The sequence below is a fragment of the Haliotis cracherodii genome, unplaced genomic scaffold (assembly GCF_022045235.1).
Source record: "Haliotis cracherodii isolate W230 unplaced genomic scaffold, xgHalCrac1.p SCAF_17, whole genome shotgun sequence".
Classification (NCBI taxonomy): domain Eukaryota; kingdom Metazoa; phylum Mollusca; class Gastropoda; order Lepetellida; family Haliotidae; genus Haliotis; species Haliotis cracherodii.
The window spans coordinates 515,073-528,183 of NW_027266272.1; the positions used below are offsets into that span (position 1 = coordinate 515,073).

The 13,111-nt window shown below is 42.6% G+C and overlaps 1 protein-coding gene across 1 annotated transcript; it reads right to left on the reverse strand.

Moving 5' to 3' along the window:
- Positions 1-1,971: 1,971 nt before the first annotated feature.
- LOC139465088 (uncharacterized) lies at positions 1,972-9,095 on the reverse strand. Its single transcript, XM_071246782.1, has 5 exons — positions 9,007-9,095; positions 7,545-7,696; positions 6,872-6,987; positions 3,331-4,164; positions 1,972-2,289 (listed from the first exon to the last, which is right to left on the reverse strand). The coding sequence occupies exons 1-5, from the start codon at positions 9,093-9,095 to the stop codon at positions 1,972-1,974; spliced, it is 1,509 nt and encodes a 502-aa protein (XP_071102883.1).
- Positions 9,096-13,111: the final 4,016 nt, after the last annotated feature.

The following is a 13,111-nucleotide window of genomic DNA, read 5'->3' on the forward strand; positions in this document are numbered from 1 at the left end:
GAGGAGGGTGGAGATAGTGGACCATGGGCGCAGGCGAGTTATCACAACAGAATGGAGATATGACTGACTGGATGGGTTTGAAAGTGTTTATGTGTATTTTGTAGAAGTTTTGTAAGACACCCCTGTACTAATCATGCCTATCATTCGCCATAGTAGGCTAATCTCCTATGAGATATAAAATAATGATTTAAGCTTCAGTTCAAACTAATTTCAAACTGTGCTCGGATTTAGTGTCGACTGATATTACTTCACAAGTCTCGAGAGTCTTATTGCGCGTGCCTCACGCGTCACAACAACCAGCAAATATTCACATCCTTACTGTGCACGGCTGTTTGTGTCATTACCAACATGATTTGACCAATTATATTCGCGGGAAAACATCAACACAAAATTTGGTAAACTTTAAATATTTAAAGAGTAAATATTTAACACACTTCCCAACAGGAGGGCGTGGGCCGTTGCTCGTGACATAACGCAGCTGGAGCACTGCTGACTGGGATATCCACTCACTGCTCACTCCTCGGTCTACTCGTCCATGTCCCTCCTCATCAAGCACTTCAACCTCTGTTCAGCTGGCAAATTAATTTTATGCGAACTTCATGATCACATCATGTTTTAAGCAGGTTTTTGTATAGTGAGTGAGAGTGATTTTGTTTTATCACCGTTTTTAACAATATTCCAGTTACATCGCAAATTCTTATCAAATACGAAAGATGGAATCTTTTCTTTATCAAGTTGAAATTGACAAACTAAGTTATTGTGACATTTTCGTTTATACTAAACCCATCAATGTTATACATCAGTCTGTTATCTAAGACTTTATATTACAGAAGAAATTCATATACATTTATATACTCAACAACAAAAGTTCATGTGACACCAATATTTCAGTGTATTTTTAAAACAAGTAAAGTTTTTTTTTTTAATATTGTAGTTTATGTATGGAATCACGTTACAAAAACGCAACTGCTACAGAAAAGCATGCATTCCATGCAAAAGTGGACTTTTATGCAAGCCCCATGCATTTCATTATCCAAGAATGGGTATAAAAACATGTGCGTTAACGGGATTTGATATGCATTGTTTAGCATCGAACCGACAACAACCACTCAGAAAAACAACAAAATTGCGTAATTATTCAACAATATGAAATGCCACGCCTGTCCGAAAATGAGCGTCTGCGAGCCATTGGCATGCTTGAAGCAGGACCATGTCCGGGTGATGTTGCAACACAATATAACGTCAACAGAAACACCATTTGGTGTTAACGGCAACGTTGGCAACAAACGAATGCAGTCAGAGACCATCCTCGGAGTGGCAGGCCACGCGTAACCAATATTCGACAAGACAACTGGATTCAACACACCTATGAAATCGACTCCAGCCAGGCACAGTGACTCAAGAAGCATCCCTGGCCATCGTCTTACCCTGTAACATTGAGAGTATACCGGTACACTGTTTTAACCTCTTAACACTGGAGTATACTGGTACATCGTCGATTTTGTCGACATCCTGCATCCTGATACATTCAGTTTGAAAGTCTTAAACGAAGATTATTGTAAATAAAATCTACAAAACCCTGTACATAATCATAAGAAATCTCTGCTAAAAAGAGAATCGATTCTACGATTCCGACTATTACATAAGCATGTGTTTATGAATCACTATGAAATTGTGGGGTTCTTGAAAAGGTGATCGTATCCTGCTCCACCGAAGGCACATACAAATGAATGCATACGGTTTTACAAACCTAATCAGTTATTACAAAGACTAGTACATTTAATGTATGTGTACCCGGACGTACATTTGTGATGTACAGTCGTGACGGACGGAAGAAAAGTTGGTAGGTGAGCAACGCACTAGAACTAGGTTTCACAGAGATCACGCTGATTCAACACACCCTTTCTGCATATTCTGTGTATTTATTAAGTATAACAAATACTATCATCCTTGATATGTGACCTCCTAATATCACATATCGCTGGTGGGGACTGCTGGTGGGGACTGCTGGTGGGGACTCCGGGTGGGGACTGCTGGTGGGGACTGCTGGTGGGGACTCCGGGTGTGGACTCCGGATGTGGACTCCAGGTGGGGACTCCGGGTGTGGACTCCGGGTGGGGACTCCGGGTGTGGACTCCGGGTGGGGACTGCTGGTGGGGACTCCGGGTGGGGACTCCGGGTGGGGACTCCGGGTGGGGACTCCAGGTGGGGACTCCGGGTGGGGACTCCAGGTGGGGACTCCGGTGGGGACTCCGGGTGGGGACTGCTGGTGGAGACTCTGGGTGGGGGCTGCAAGTACTGTTATTGAGACATGATAGACACAAGAAGCAGTCCAGCAAATACTGTTACTGAGACATGATAGACACAAGAAGCAGTCCAGCAAATACTGTTACTGAGACATGATAGACACAAGAAGCAGTCCAGCAAGTACTGTTACTGAGACATGATAGACACAAGAAGCAGTCCAGCAAATACTGTTACTGAGACATGATAGACACAAGAAGCAGTCCAGCAAGTACTGTTACTGAGACATGATAGACACAAGAAGCAGTCCAGCAAGTACTGTTACTGAGACATGATAGACACAAGAAGCAGTCCAGCAAATACTGTTACTGAGACATGATAGACACAAGAAGCAGTCCAGCAAGTACTGTTACTGAGACATGATAGACACAAAAAACAGTCCAGCAAATACTGTTACTGAGATATGATAGACACAAGAACCAGTCCAGCAAGTACTGTTACTGAGACATGATAGACACAAGAAGCAGTCCAGCAAGTACTGTTACTGAGACATGATAGACACAAGAAGCAGTCCAGCAAATACTGTTACTGAGACATGATAGACACAAGAACTAGTCCAGCAAGTACTGTTACTGAGACATGATAGACACAAGAAGCAGTCCAGCAAATACTGTTACTGAGACATGATAGACACAAGAAGCAGTCCAGCAAATACTGTTACTGAGACATGATAGACACAAGAAGCAGTCCAGCAAATACTGTTACTGAGACATGATAGACACAGGAAGCAGTCCAGCAAGTACTGTTACTGAGACAGGATAGACACAAGAAGCAGTCCAGCAAATACATGACACTACTGTTACTCGGAGCTAAGCTATACCACCCCACCCCTCAACCACAGTGCGCCTTCATTGCGGGTAATCTGAACATCACACGAATAAAACCCACAAAACCCATAAAACCAACAAAACTAATAAAACCAACAAAACTAACAAAATATACACTGAAGCCATTCGCGAACATCGTTTTGTTTTCATTCTGATCCAGTTCTATAATTAGACGTCCGTTCAAGCACCACACCCTTACAGGAGACTTGATGAGCTGAGATAGTGATGAGGAGGGTGGAGATAGTGATGAGGAGGGTGGAGATGATGATGAGGAGGGTGGAGATGGTGATGAGGAGGGTGGAGATAGTGATGAGGGTGGATATAGTGATGAGGAGGGTGGAGATGGTGATGAGGAGGATGGAGATAGTGATGAGGAGGATGGAGATGGTGATGAGGAGGGTGGATATAGTGATGAGGAGGGTGGAGAAGGTGATGTGGAGGGTGGAGATGGTGATGAGGAGGGTGGAGATGGTGATGAGGATGGTGGAGATAGTGATGAGGAGGGTGGAGATAGTGATGAGGAGGGTGGAGATGGTGATGAGGAGGGTGAAGATAGTGATGAGGGTGGAGATGGTGATGAGGAGTTAGGAGATGGTGATGATGAGGGTTGAGATGGTGATGAGGAGAGTGTACATGGTGATGAGGAGGGTGGAGATGGTGATGAGGAGGGTGGAGATGGTGATGAGGAGGGTGGAGATAGTGATGAGGAGGGTGGAGATAGTGATGAGGAGGGTGGAGATGGTGATGAGGAGGGTGGAGATAGTGATGAGGAGGGTGGAGAAGGTGATGAGGAGGGTGGAGATAGTGATGAGGAGGGTGGAGAAGGTGATGAGGAGGGTGGAGATAGTGATGAGGAGGGTGGAGATAGTGATGAGGATTGTGGAGATGGTGATGAGCAGGATGGAGATAGTGATGAGGAGGGTGGAGATGGTGATGAGGAGGGTGGAGATAGTGATGAGGAGGGTGGAGATAGTGATGAGGAGGGTGGAGATAGTGATGAGGAGGGTGGAGATAGTGATGAGGAGGGTGGAGATAGTGGACCATGGGTGCAGGCGAGTTATCCCAACAGAATGGAGATATGACAGACTTGATGGGTTTGAAAGTGTTTATGTGTATTTTGTAGAAGTCTTGTAAGACACCCCTGTACTTATCATGCCTATCATTCGCCATAGTAGGCTAATCTCCTATGAGATATAAAATAATGATTTAAGCTTCAGTTCAAACTAATTTCAAACTGTGCTCGGATTTAGTGTCGACTGATATTACTTCACAAGTCTCGAGAGTCTTATTGCGCGTACCTCACGCGTCACAACAACCAGCAAATATTCACATCTTCACTGTGCACGGCTGTTTGTGTCATTACCAACATGATTTGACCAATTATATTCGCGGGAAAACATCAACACAAAATTTGGTAAACTTTAAATATTTAAAGAGTAAATATTTAACACACTTCCCAACAGGAGGGCGTGGGCCGTTGCTCGTGACACAACGCAGCTGGAGCACTGCTGACTGGGATATCCACTCACTGCTCACTCCTCGGTCTACTCGTCCATGTCCCTCCTCATCAAGCACTTCAACCTCTGTTCAGCTGGCAAATTAATTTTATTCGAACTTCATGATCACATCATGTTTTTATCAGGTTTTTGTATAGTGAGTGAGAGTGATTTTGTTTTATCACCGTTTTTAACAATATTCCAGTTACATCGCAAATTCTTATCAAATACGAAAGATGGAATCTTTTCTTTATCAAGTTGAAATTGACAAACTAAGTTATTGTGACATTTTCGTTAATACTAAACCCATCAATGTTATACATCAGTCTGTTATCTAAGACTTTATATTACAGAAGAAATTCATATGCATTTATATACTCAACAACAAAAGTTCATGTGACACCAATATTTCAGCGTATTTTTAAAACAAGTAAAGTTTTTTTTTTAATATTGTAGTTTATGTATGGAATCACGTTACAAAAACGCAACTGCTACAGAAAAGCATGCATTCCATGCAAAAGTGGACTTTTATGCAAGCCCCATGCATTTCATTATCCAAGAATGGGTATAAAAACATGTGCGTTAACGGGATTTGATATGCATTGTTTAGCATCGTACCGACAACAACCACTCAGAAAAACAATAAAATTGCGTAATTATTCAACAATATGAAATGCCACGCCTGTCCGAAAATGAGCGTCTGCGAGCCATTGGCATGCTTGAAGCAGGACCATGTCCGGGTGATGTTGCAACACAATATAACGTCAACAGAAACACCATTTGGTGTTAACGGCAACGTTGGCTAAAAACGAATGCAGTCAGAGACCATCCTCGGAGTGGCAGGCCACGCGTAACCAATATTCGACAAGACAACTGGATTCAACACACCTATGAAATCGACTCCAGCCAGGCACAGTGACTCAAGAAGCATCCCTGGCCTTCAATGAATATCTTCACAAACCGAACGTCGCCGCCTCAGATGTGCAGGTATTGTCGCCAGAAGACCCGCCAGACGTCCCATTTTGTCAGAAAACTACCGTCAAGCACGTCTACAGTGGTGCAGACAGCGTCTACGCTGGGCGGCCGTGCAGTGGGGACAAGTTCTATTCACTGACGAGTCCTCAGCCACAGCGATGGACGGATTCGAGTGAACCGACGTCGAGGTGAATGTTACGTCAATCATTGTGTCATGGAAGAAGATCGGTTCTATGGCGGCAGAGTTATGGTCTGGGGTGGGATAACAGCAAGACAGAGGACCCGTTTGATAGTGGTAGAGGGACAACGCTACCACGACGAGATCATCGGCCCTGTTGTTCTACCGTGTTTGCGTCGTCATGGGCCAGGCATTACCTTTCAACATGAAAACGCTCGGCCTCATATTGCTGGACTTGTTCATGATTCTCTTCAACAAAACAACGTGAATGTCATCCCCTAGCCGGCTCGCACCGCTGATCTCTCACCAATCGAGCACATGTGGGATGAGATTGGTCGGCGTCTTCAACGTCAACCACGTGTTCGACAGACACTCCAGGAACTTCGAAACATGCTCCATCAGATATGGACAGATTTCCCACAGGACTTTGTGCGACGCCTGGTCCATTCCATGAGACGAAGATGTGTTGCTTGCATCGCAACCAGAGGTGGACACACACGTTATTGATTTGTAAAATGACATTTTGGCATGTTCATGTTTTTTTAAAGAAATCACGCATTTTCTGAAGTCAGTATGGCAAATTAAACCATTTGAACACTTACAGGAGTCATATACCTGTTGCAAACCAGAATTGTTTCACTTGAACTTTTGTTGTTCAGTATATGTCTACCTCCTTTTGTGCTTGTACCCTTGGGCAAGGTATTACTCATACTTGGGGTGATATTCAAAGACTACAGGAGTACCGGCTACTCAATATCACATTAACGACTGCTGGTGAAACTGCTGTTAAAACAATCAGATATCAACATTTCATGTTCAAGGCTGAGAACTGTATACTGAATATTGCTTATCTCACTAGGCTATAAGGGGCCTTCTGAACATTGTTAGGAAGTTTACTACACTCTGCAGCTGACTGATTGACCCAGCCATTGATAAACTAGCTGTATCATTTAGTAGATGGTACTCTTTTACTCGTTTGATATCCTTTTCAATGTGGATCCTATGACTGGAAATTTGTTGATTTTCTTCAATTTCGGTTTGCTAAAACTGACCATCAGAACTCAGGAAATGAGGAGTATGTATTGGCACACCTGTTCCTTCCAATATCTTCCTAATAGCAAACACTTGTCACCCATGATGACACCCCCTGGCTCAAGCCATCCCAACAGTCCACTCAGTTTGGTGATTTCCATGTCAGACATACAACCTGAGAACATGGCAGATACGAAGGCTAATGTCCCATGAGAAGCAATACCCACCAGGCCTTTCCATGTATTCCTACTCTTGTAATGAGAATACATGTGGGAACCTAACTGTACAGAGGAGGGTCTCTTAGTATGCATTTCTGTGCAGTCAATGATGACTCGAGTTCTAGGGTATAACAATCGGAAGTCTTCACACATATTTTCCAGAACAAGGATCGAGGAGGCTGCAGGCCAAATGTTAATGCTACCCAAAACAAAATAGAGATAATTGTACCGAGTCAAAGCACTTCTACTTATGGTAGAGACATGACAACTGAACCTAACAGATGAATCTACTTCATTTGAACCTAGCTTAAATCTAACAGAAAACATGAATAACTTATCACATAATGGAATAGAGTAAGAATTGTTTGGTTTCGGAAGACAGTATTCCCCTTGGTAATACATACCTCTCATGTTAGATGCTGTAGGTTTGATAAAATAAAAAATGCTTGCAACGTTTGGAATGAGGGAAACCCTGTATAATGTTCCAGCAATTTATCATCTTACATGAATTTACGAACTCCAAACTTTTCAAGTTCAAGTTGTCTGTTTAGTTCTTCAATCTTGTCATCCTTTTCCTTGAGTTGCCTCTCTTGTTCACGTAGATTCTCATTGAGTTGGTCTATGTAGGACTGGTGGTCAGAGACCGTTCCATTACATTCTGCTTCACTGTAACACATCAATAATGATGGATCAATATTACTTCTTATACACACAAATAACAATAAATATGTCTCTGGAATTACAAATAAGGCAAAATTAATTTGATAAGATTGTCGTTCTTACTATATCTGAGGTGACTGTGGTAGGTTCCTTGTTGGAGATTCCTCAGGTGGTGACATATTCTGAGACTCTTGATCAACATCATCTGAAATACATATACTGAACCGCAAAAGAAACGTCACTCCAAGTAACATTGCATGCAAAGTTGTCATTTAAATTTCTGGGTAATGTTTGTCAAAGTTTCTAAAATTTAACATTACCGTGATGAAATGAAAGCTGATGATAAAAAACCAAGCAGATGACAATAAAACCGATCGCCCAAACGCATCACGGCAACGGCCATGGTAACCCGAGTTCCGTGCAAACTGAAATGTACATGCGTTCCCCCATTTCTTGCCCTATAAAAATCCACCCAGATCGGATAACATTCATTCGTTATGCCAGAACTGACAAGAAATCAGCGACACCACGCCCTCGGACGATTGCAAGCTGGACAAACCGCCCGGCAAGTAGCCAATGCATTTCAAGTCCACGTAAGGCCCATATACAGGCTCCAGCAACGGACCCAGACCACCAACACAACAGATGACCAAGGGTCACCACCCGACGTCAGGATCGTCAGATTGTGCGACAGCATCTTCAAGATCGCTTTGTTACTGCTGCGGAAACTGCTCCACAGACCATGGGGACACGCCAGCGACACATAAGTGCGTCGACAGTTGACGAGCAGACACCCCCACAGGCCACACCGAGGACCCATTCGGATACGTCATCGCCGGGGCCGTCTTCAGTGGGCACCAGCCACCAACAGTGCGGAAGAGTTCTTTCTCAGACGAGAGCCGTTACTGTATCTCAACAGCCGATGGCAGAGAGAGAGAGAGTCTGTTGACGCCATGGGGAACGTTATTCTGTTGCTTGTGGTGTTGAGAGAGACTCGTTGGGTGGTCCCAGCATCATGGTGTGGGGTGGAATTGGTCTTGCACAGAGGGTCGGTCCTGTGGTATTCCAGAACATCGGTCCAGGGAGAGGCAATGGTGTCACAGCAGCTAGGTACATTGATCAAGTCTTGAGACCACACGCCATACCTCATTTGGCACGTCGCCGCAACAACAAGTTTCATCATGATAATGCCCGTGCCCACACTGTGAGAGCAACATAATGGCATCAGAACCATGCAGTGGCCTGTCTCAGTCCAGATTTAAATCCAATTGAGCACCTGTGGGACGAGATTCAAAGACGGCTAAATGACGTCCTACCAAGGCCGACAATTGCAGCTGAACTGCGTCAGGCGTTCCTCAGAGTATGGGCTCAAGTGCCTATGGCCTTCATCAACCGCCTCATCCATCCATGTATCGACCATGCACGGTAGTCATCAATGCACACGAGAAAATTGTAACCGGAGTGGTTTAGGTCAGTGAATCACTAAACGCAGGTTGATTTGTTGATGACAGTTGTTTAATACAGTAGTATATATGAACAGAGGCCCTGTGAAAATAAATACACAGAGTTAAAATATACACAATACCTACACATACAAATAAATCATTACATTATAACTTATTAATAAATATTAGAATCTTATATATGATCATATACATTGTTATGATCCATCGTAATTAGTTTTATCTTACTTTACTCTAAATATTACAAGGGATTTATTATGTAATAAATTGACAAACAAAGCTTTTCAATAATTGGAGAATGATGATAAATGCATGAATACATAACACACAATTTCGGTAGATATCACCATAGATCTGTTTCCTTTTGGCTTAAATTAAATTATAACATATTCTGCATGAACTCTTTATGGATGGAGGATTCTTCTTTACAGCTTCCCTCCCACCATCTACTCCAAAAGAATAAATATCATCATCATCTTCAAGAACTGCCTCATGTTTTGACTAGCAGCCCAGTGGCTGGACACATGACACCACGCCCGGCTACATCTGCATCGTAATACATTATACTCGTATACTGTAAGATGCATCGTTATACATCTTACAAAACCCATGCTCCAGTATCGTAATACATCATACAGTACCCATATTCCTGTATCGTTATACATCATACAGTACCCATGTTCCTGTATCGTAATACATCATACAGTACCCATGCTCCTGTATCGTAATACATCATACAGTACCCATGTTCCTGTATCGTAATACATCATACAGTGCCCATGCTCCTGTATCGTAATACATCATACAGTACACATGCTCCTGTATCGTTATACATCATACAGTACCAATGCTCCAGTATCGTTATACATCATACAGTACCCATGCTCCTGTCTCGTAATACATCATACAGTACCCATGCTCCTGTATCGTAATACAGCATACAGTACCCATGTTCCTGTACCGTTATACATCATACAGTACCCATGCTTATGTATCGTAATACATCATACCGTACCCATGCTCCTGTATCGTTATACATCATACAGTACCCATGCTCCTGTATCGGTATACATCATACAGTACCCATGCTCCTGTATCGTTATACATCATACAGTACCAATGTGGCAGGATGTATATATTTGAGATTATTTTAAAAAAGTAGTTTAGTATAAACTTATCCAAAACATAGGTATTTTAGGATTTGTGTATTTATTAAATAAATTAGTTTACTTAATCCACTAACTCACACCTCAGTAACATAATCTAACATGTGGTGATTGATTCTTTGTGCTAAGGCTACTGCGGTCTCAGACTAGCCTATTGTTCTCTGCTGGTCAGCTTGGCCTTGCTTTGTATTTCCCGCGTCACATGACCACCTTGGTCATGTACTTCACACCTCTACTATGTGCACCATTTCTAGTCATAACTCTCACTGGGAAAGGACAGTTCAGTTTGGGGTGAGTGAAATATATTTACTATCATTGTACCTTAGACGAGGTGAGGGTTACTTCCCTTAGTTATACATATATTTATGTCAACATGTCATGGCATAATTGTCTATACTATTGTAATGTTGTATTGCTTAATATAGAATTATTTAATTGCTTTGTAGTGTATTCAGTGATATCATCCTCACTGAGGAGATATCCGCCATAATATGCTTTACCGTACTAAATGTAAAGTAAGCGTTCACATTATATCTTATTGATTGGTATATCAAACACATGTAATAGATATATAATGGCAGTATTCTTTTAATGATCTATTGGTTATGATGTTTGCCTACATCTTGTAAATATTGTGTTTTAGGGTTTCATCTTCATCATCATCATCATAACCACTGATTGCACGTGGACAATCATTGGAATAAATCCAGTTGTAAAATTGCATGCTTTTGTGTCTCCATTACCCTGCATAAGCCTCTGCGACAAATGGCATCCCAGGTGGGATTATTCCAGCTGACAAGATGGACACATCAGATAGCCTGACCCCACAGACATCAGAGTTGTGACGTCATTGAGCATGCCCACATTCATAATGGCTTCCGTGTATGCTTTATATTTATTTATGCTTTAATTCATAAGTGAAAGTGACACTTTATTTCTGTGACATAGACGCTTGTGATATACTGAGTACTGTGATATTGACACTCCTCTGTGATATCAAGACTTATATATTGAAGTACCTGTGACTGAATTTGTGATATGTGTTACTGACACATCGTGGCGCCTGGAAACAAGAAGAAGATTTACGTGATATCTGACATTTGTGTGAAATAGTTTATTTGTACAATTACTCTGTGATTATACATTGTTAAACGGTAGCTACCTGTGATAGATAAACATGTGATAATTGTGATCATACATTTCCTTGCTGTGATATATACTTGTCTACATTTGTGATAAGTGTTATATCCTGTGACTGTTGCGCATATTGTGATATCACCATTTGATAATATACTTAGTACATACATTGTGGCCACTTAGCATTTTACATCTTGCGTGTTGTAGTTTTATATGTGACATATGTTTCAGTATTCAATTTATTACCTTGCACTCTATGTATTATCAGCATGGCTGATCTATCCGAGGAGGAGTTTGAGACAGTCATGGCTTCTCTTCAGAAGCTGGGAGTTGACCCAGATGTAAGATCTGGTGTTGAACTCAAACAGTGGATGGAGAGCCATTCGTCTGTCCCAACTCAAGTGAAGACAGAGGAAGTACCATATGCCTCGTTCAGACATAACCCAACAGAACCACTGCAGAGTTTTAAGAGCCTAAGTGTCAGACAGACACCGAGGGTGTCCTCTTTTTCAGGTGATCCTGCAGCCAAGGGGGAAGCTTCTTTTGATATATGGCAGTATGAGGTTGAGCGTTTGTTACAAGATGAGACTCACCCTAGAGAAGATGTCATCCAGGCTATACATCGTTCCCTTCGTGGTAATGCAGCTAGAGTAGTGATGCGACTTGGACCTTCAGCTTCCATTTCCCAAATATTTGAGAAACTTAAGAGTATCTTCAAGCATAGCGAGGTAGGAGAGACCCTCCTAGCCCAGTTCTATAGTGCAAGACTGGGTCCTTCTGAAGATGTGACTACATGGGGATGTAGACTTGAAGACCTCTTGTATGATGTCAAGAGTCTAGGTTTCTTGAAGGACATGGATGCTGACCAGATGCTCCGTAATGTATTCTGGATGGGTCTACGTCAAGAACTGAAGGACATTACCGGCCACAAGTTCGATACCATCACAGACTTTGACCATCTCAGGGTGGAGATCCATCGAATAGAGTATGGACGAGAAGTGAGGATGAAGGAGTTCAAAACTCAACCCCAAAAGACCTCGTCAGCAGCTCCAGCTAAGCAAGCCATTGCTACACCTACAGCCGAGAACTCTGAGATATCAGAGCTGAAGGGGATTCTTTTCAAGCTTTCAGCTAAAATGGATAACTTGGAGCACCGACTTCCTCCAGCAGCACCAAGGATATCAGGAGCCATGCAAGGCCTGGACCTTGCACCTGAAGGGGAAGTGGAACACTTACCTCATAGACCACAGCATAGGGAGGAGAGTTGCTGTTACAACTGTGGACAACCTGGACACCTACAGATTGGTTGTTTGATCAGGACAGACCACAGACGAGGGTATTTAAACCGGAGAGGACCTATGTCAAGGGGCAGACGTTAGGTTCATATAGACAGAGCCCCACTGAATTTTGTCCCCAGCTACCTCCTGGACTCATTGGATCAGCAAGTGAAACATCAGTTACCATCAATGGAATATAATGCAAGGCTCTGCTAGATACTGGATCCACTGTGTCTACTGTTCCTTGAGTCATTCCACAAGGAACACCTTTCAGGAACAGAGATCAAGCCCCTGAAGGACTTTATTCATATAGAGTGTGCTGATGGTAAATCCCTTCCGTATAGTGGTTATATTGTTGTAGAAGTAGGTACTTGTGGA

Bases quoted from the DNA above. Each gene is read 5' to 3' on its own strand.
- LOC139465088 (XM_071246782.1), bottom strand. From the start codon at position 9,095: ATGGATGAGGCGGTTGATGAAGGCCATAGGCACTTGAGCCCATACTCT. The intron at 7,697-9,006 runs GTAGGACGTCAT...GATGTGTTACAG, and splicing joins AGCTGCAATTGTCGGCCTTG to TGAAGCAGAATGTAATGGAA. The intron at 6,988-7,544 runs GTAAATTCATGT...CCATGTTCTCAG, and splicing joins ACTTGAAAAGTTTGGAGTTC to GTTGTATGTCTGACATGGAA.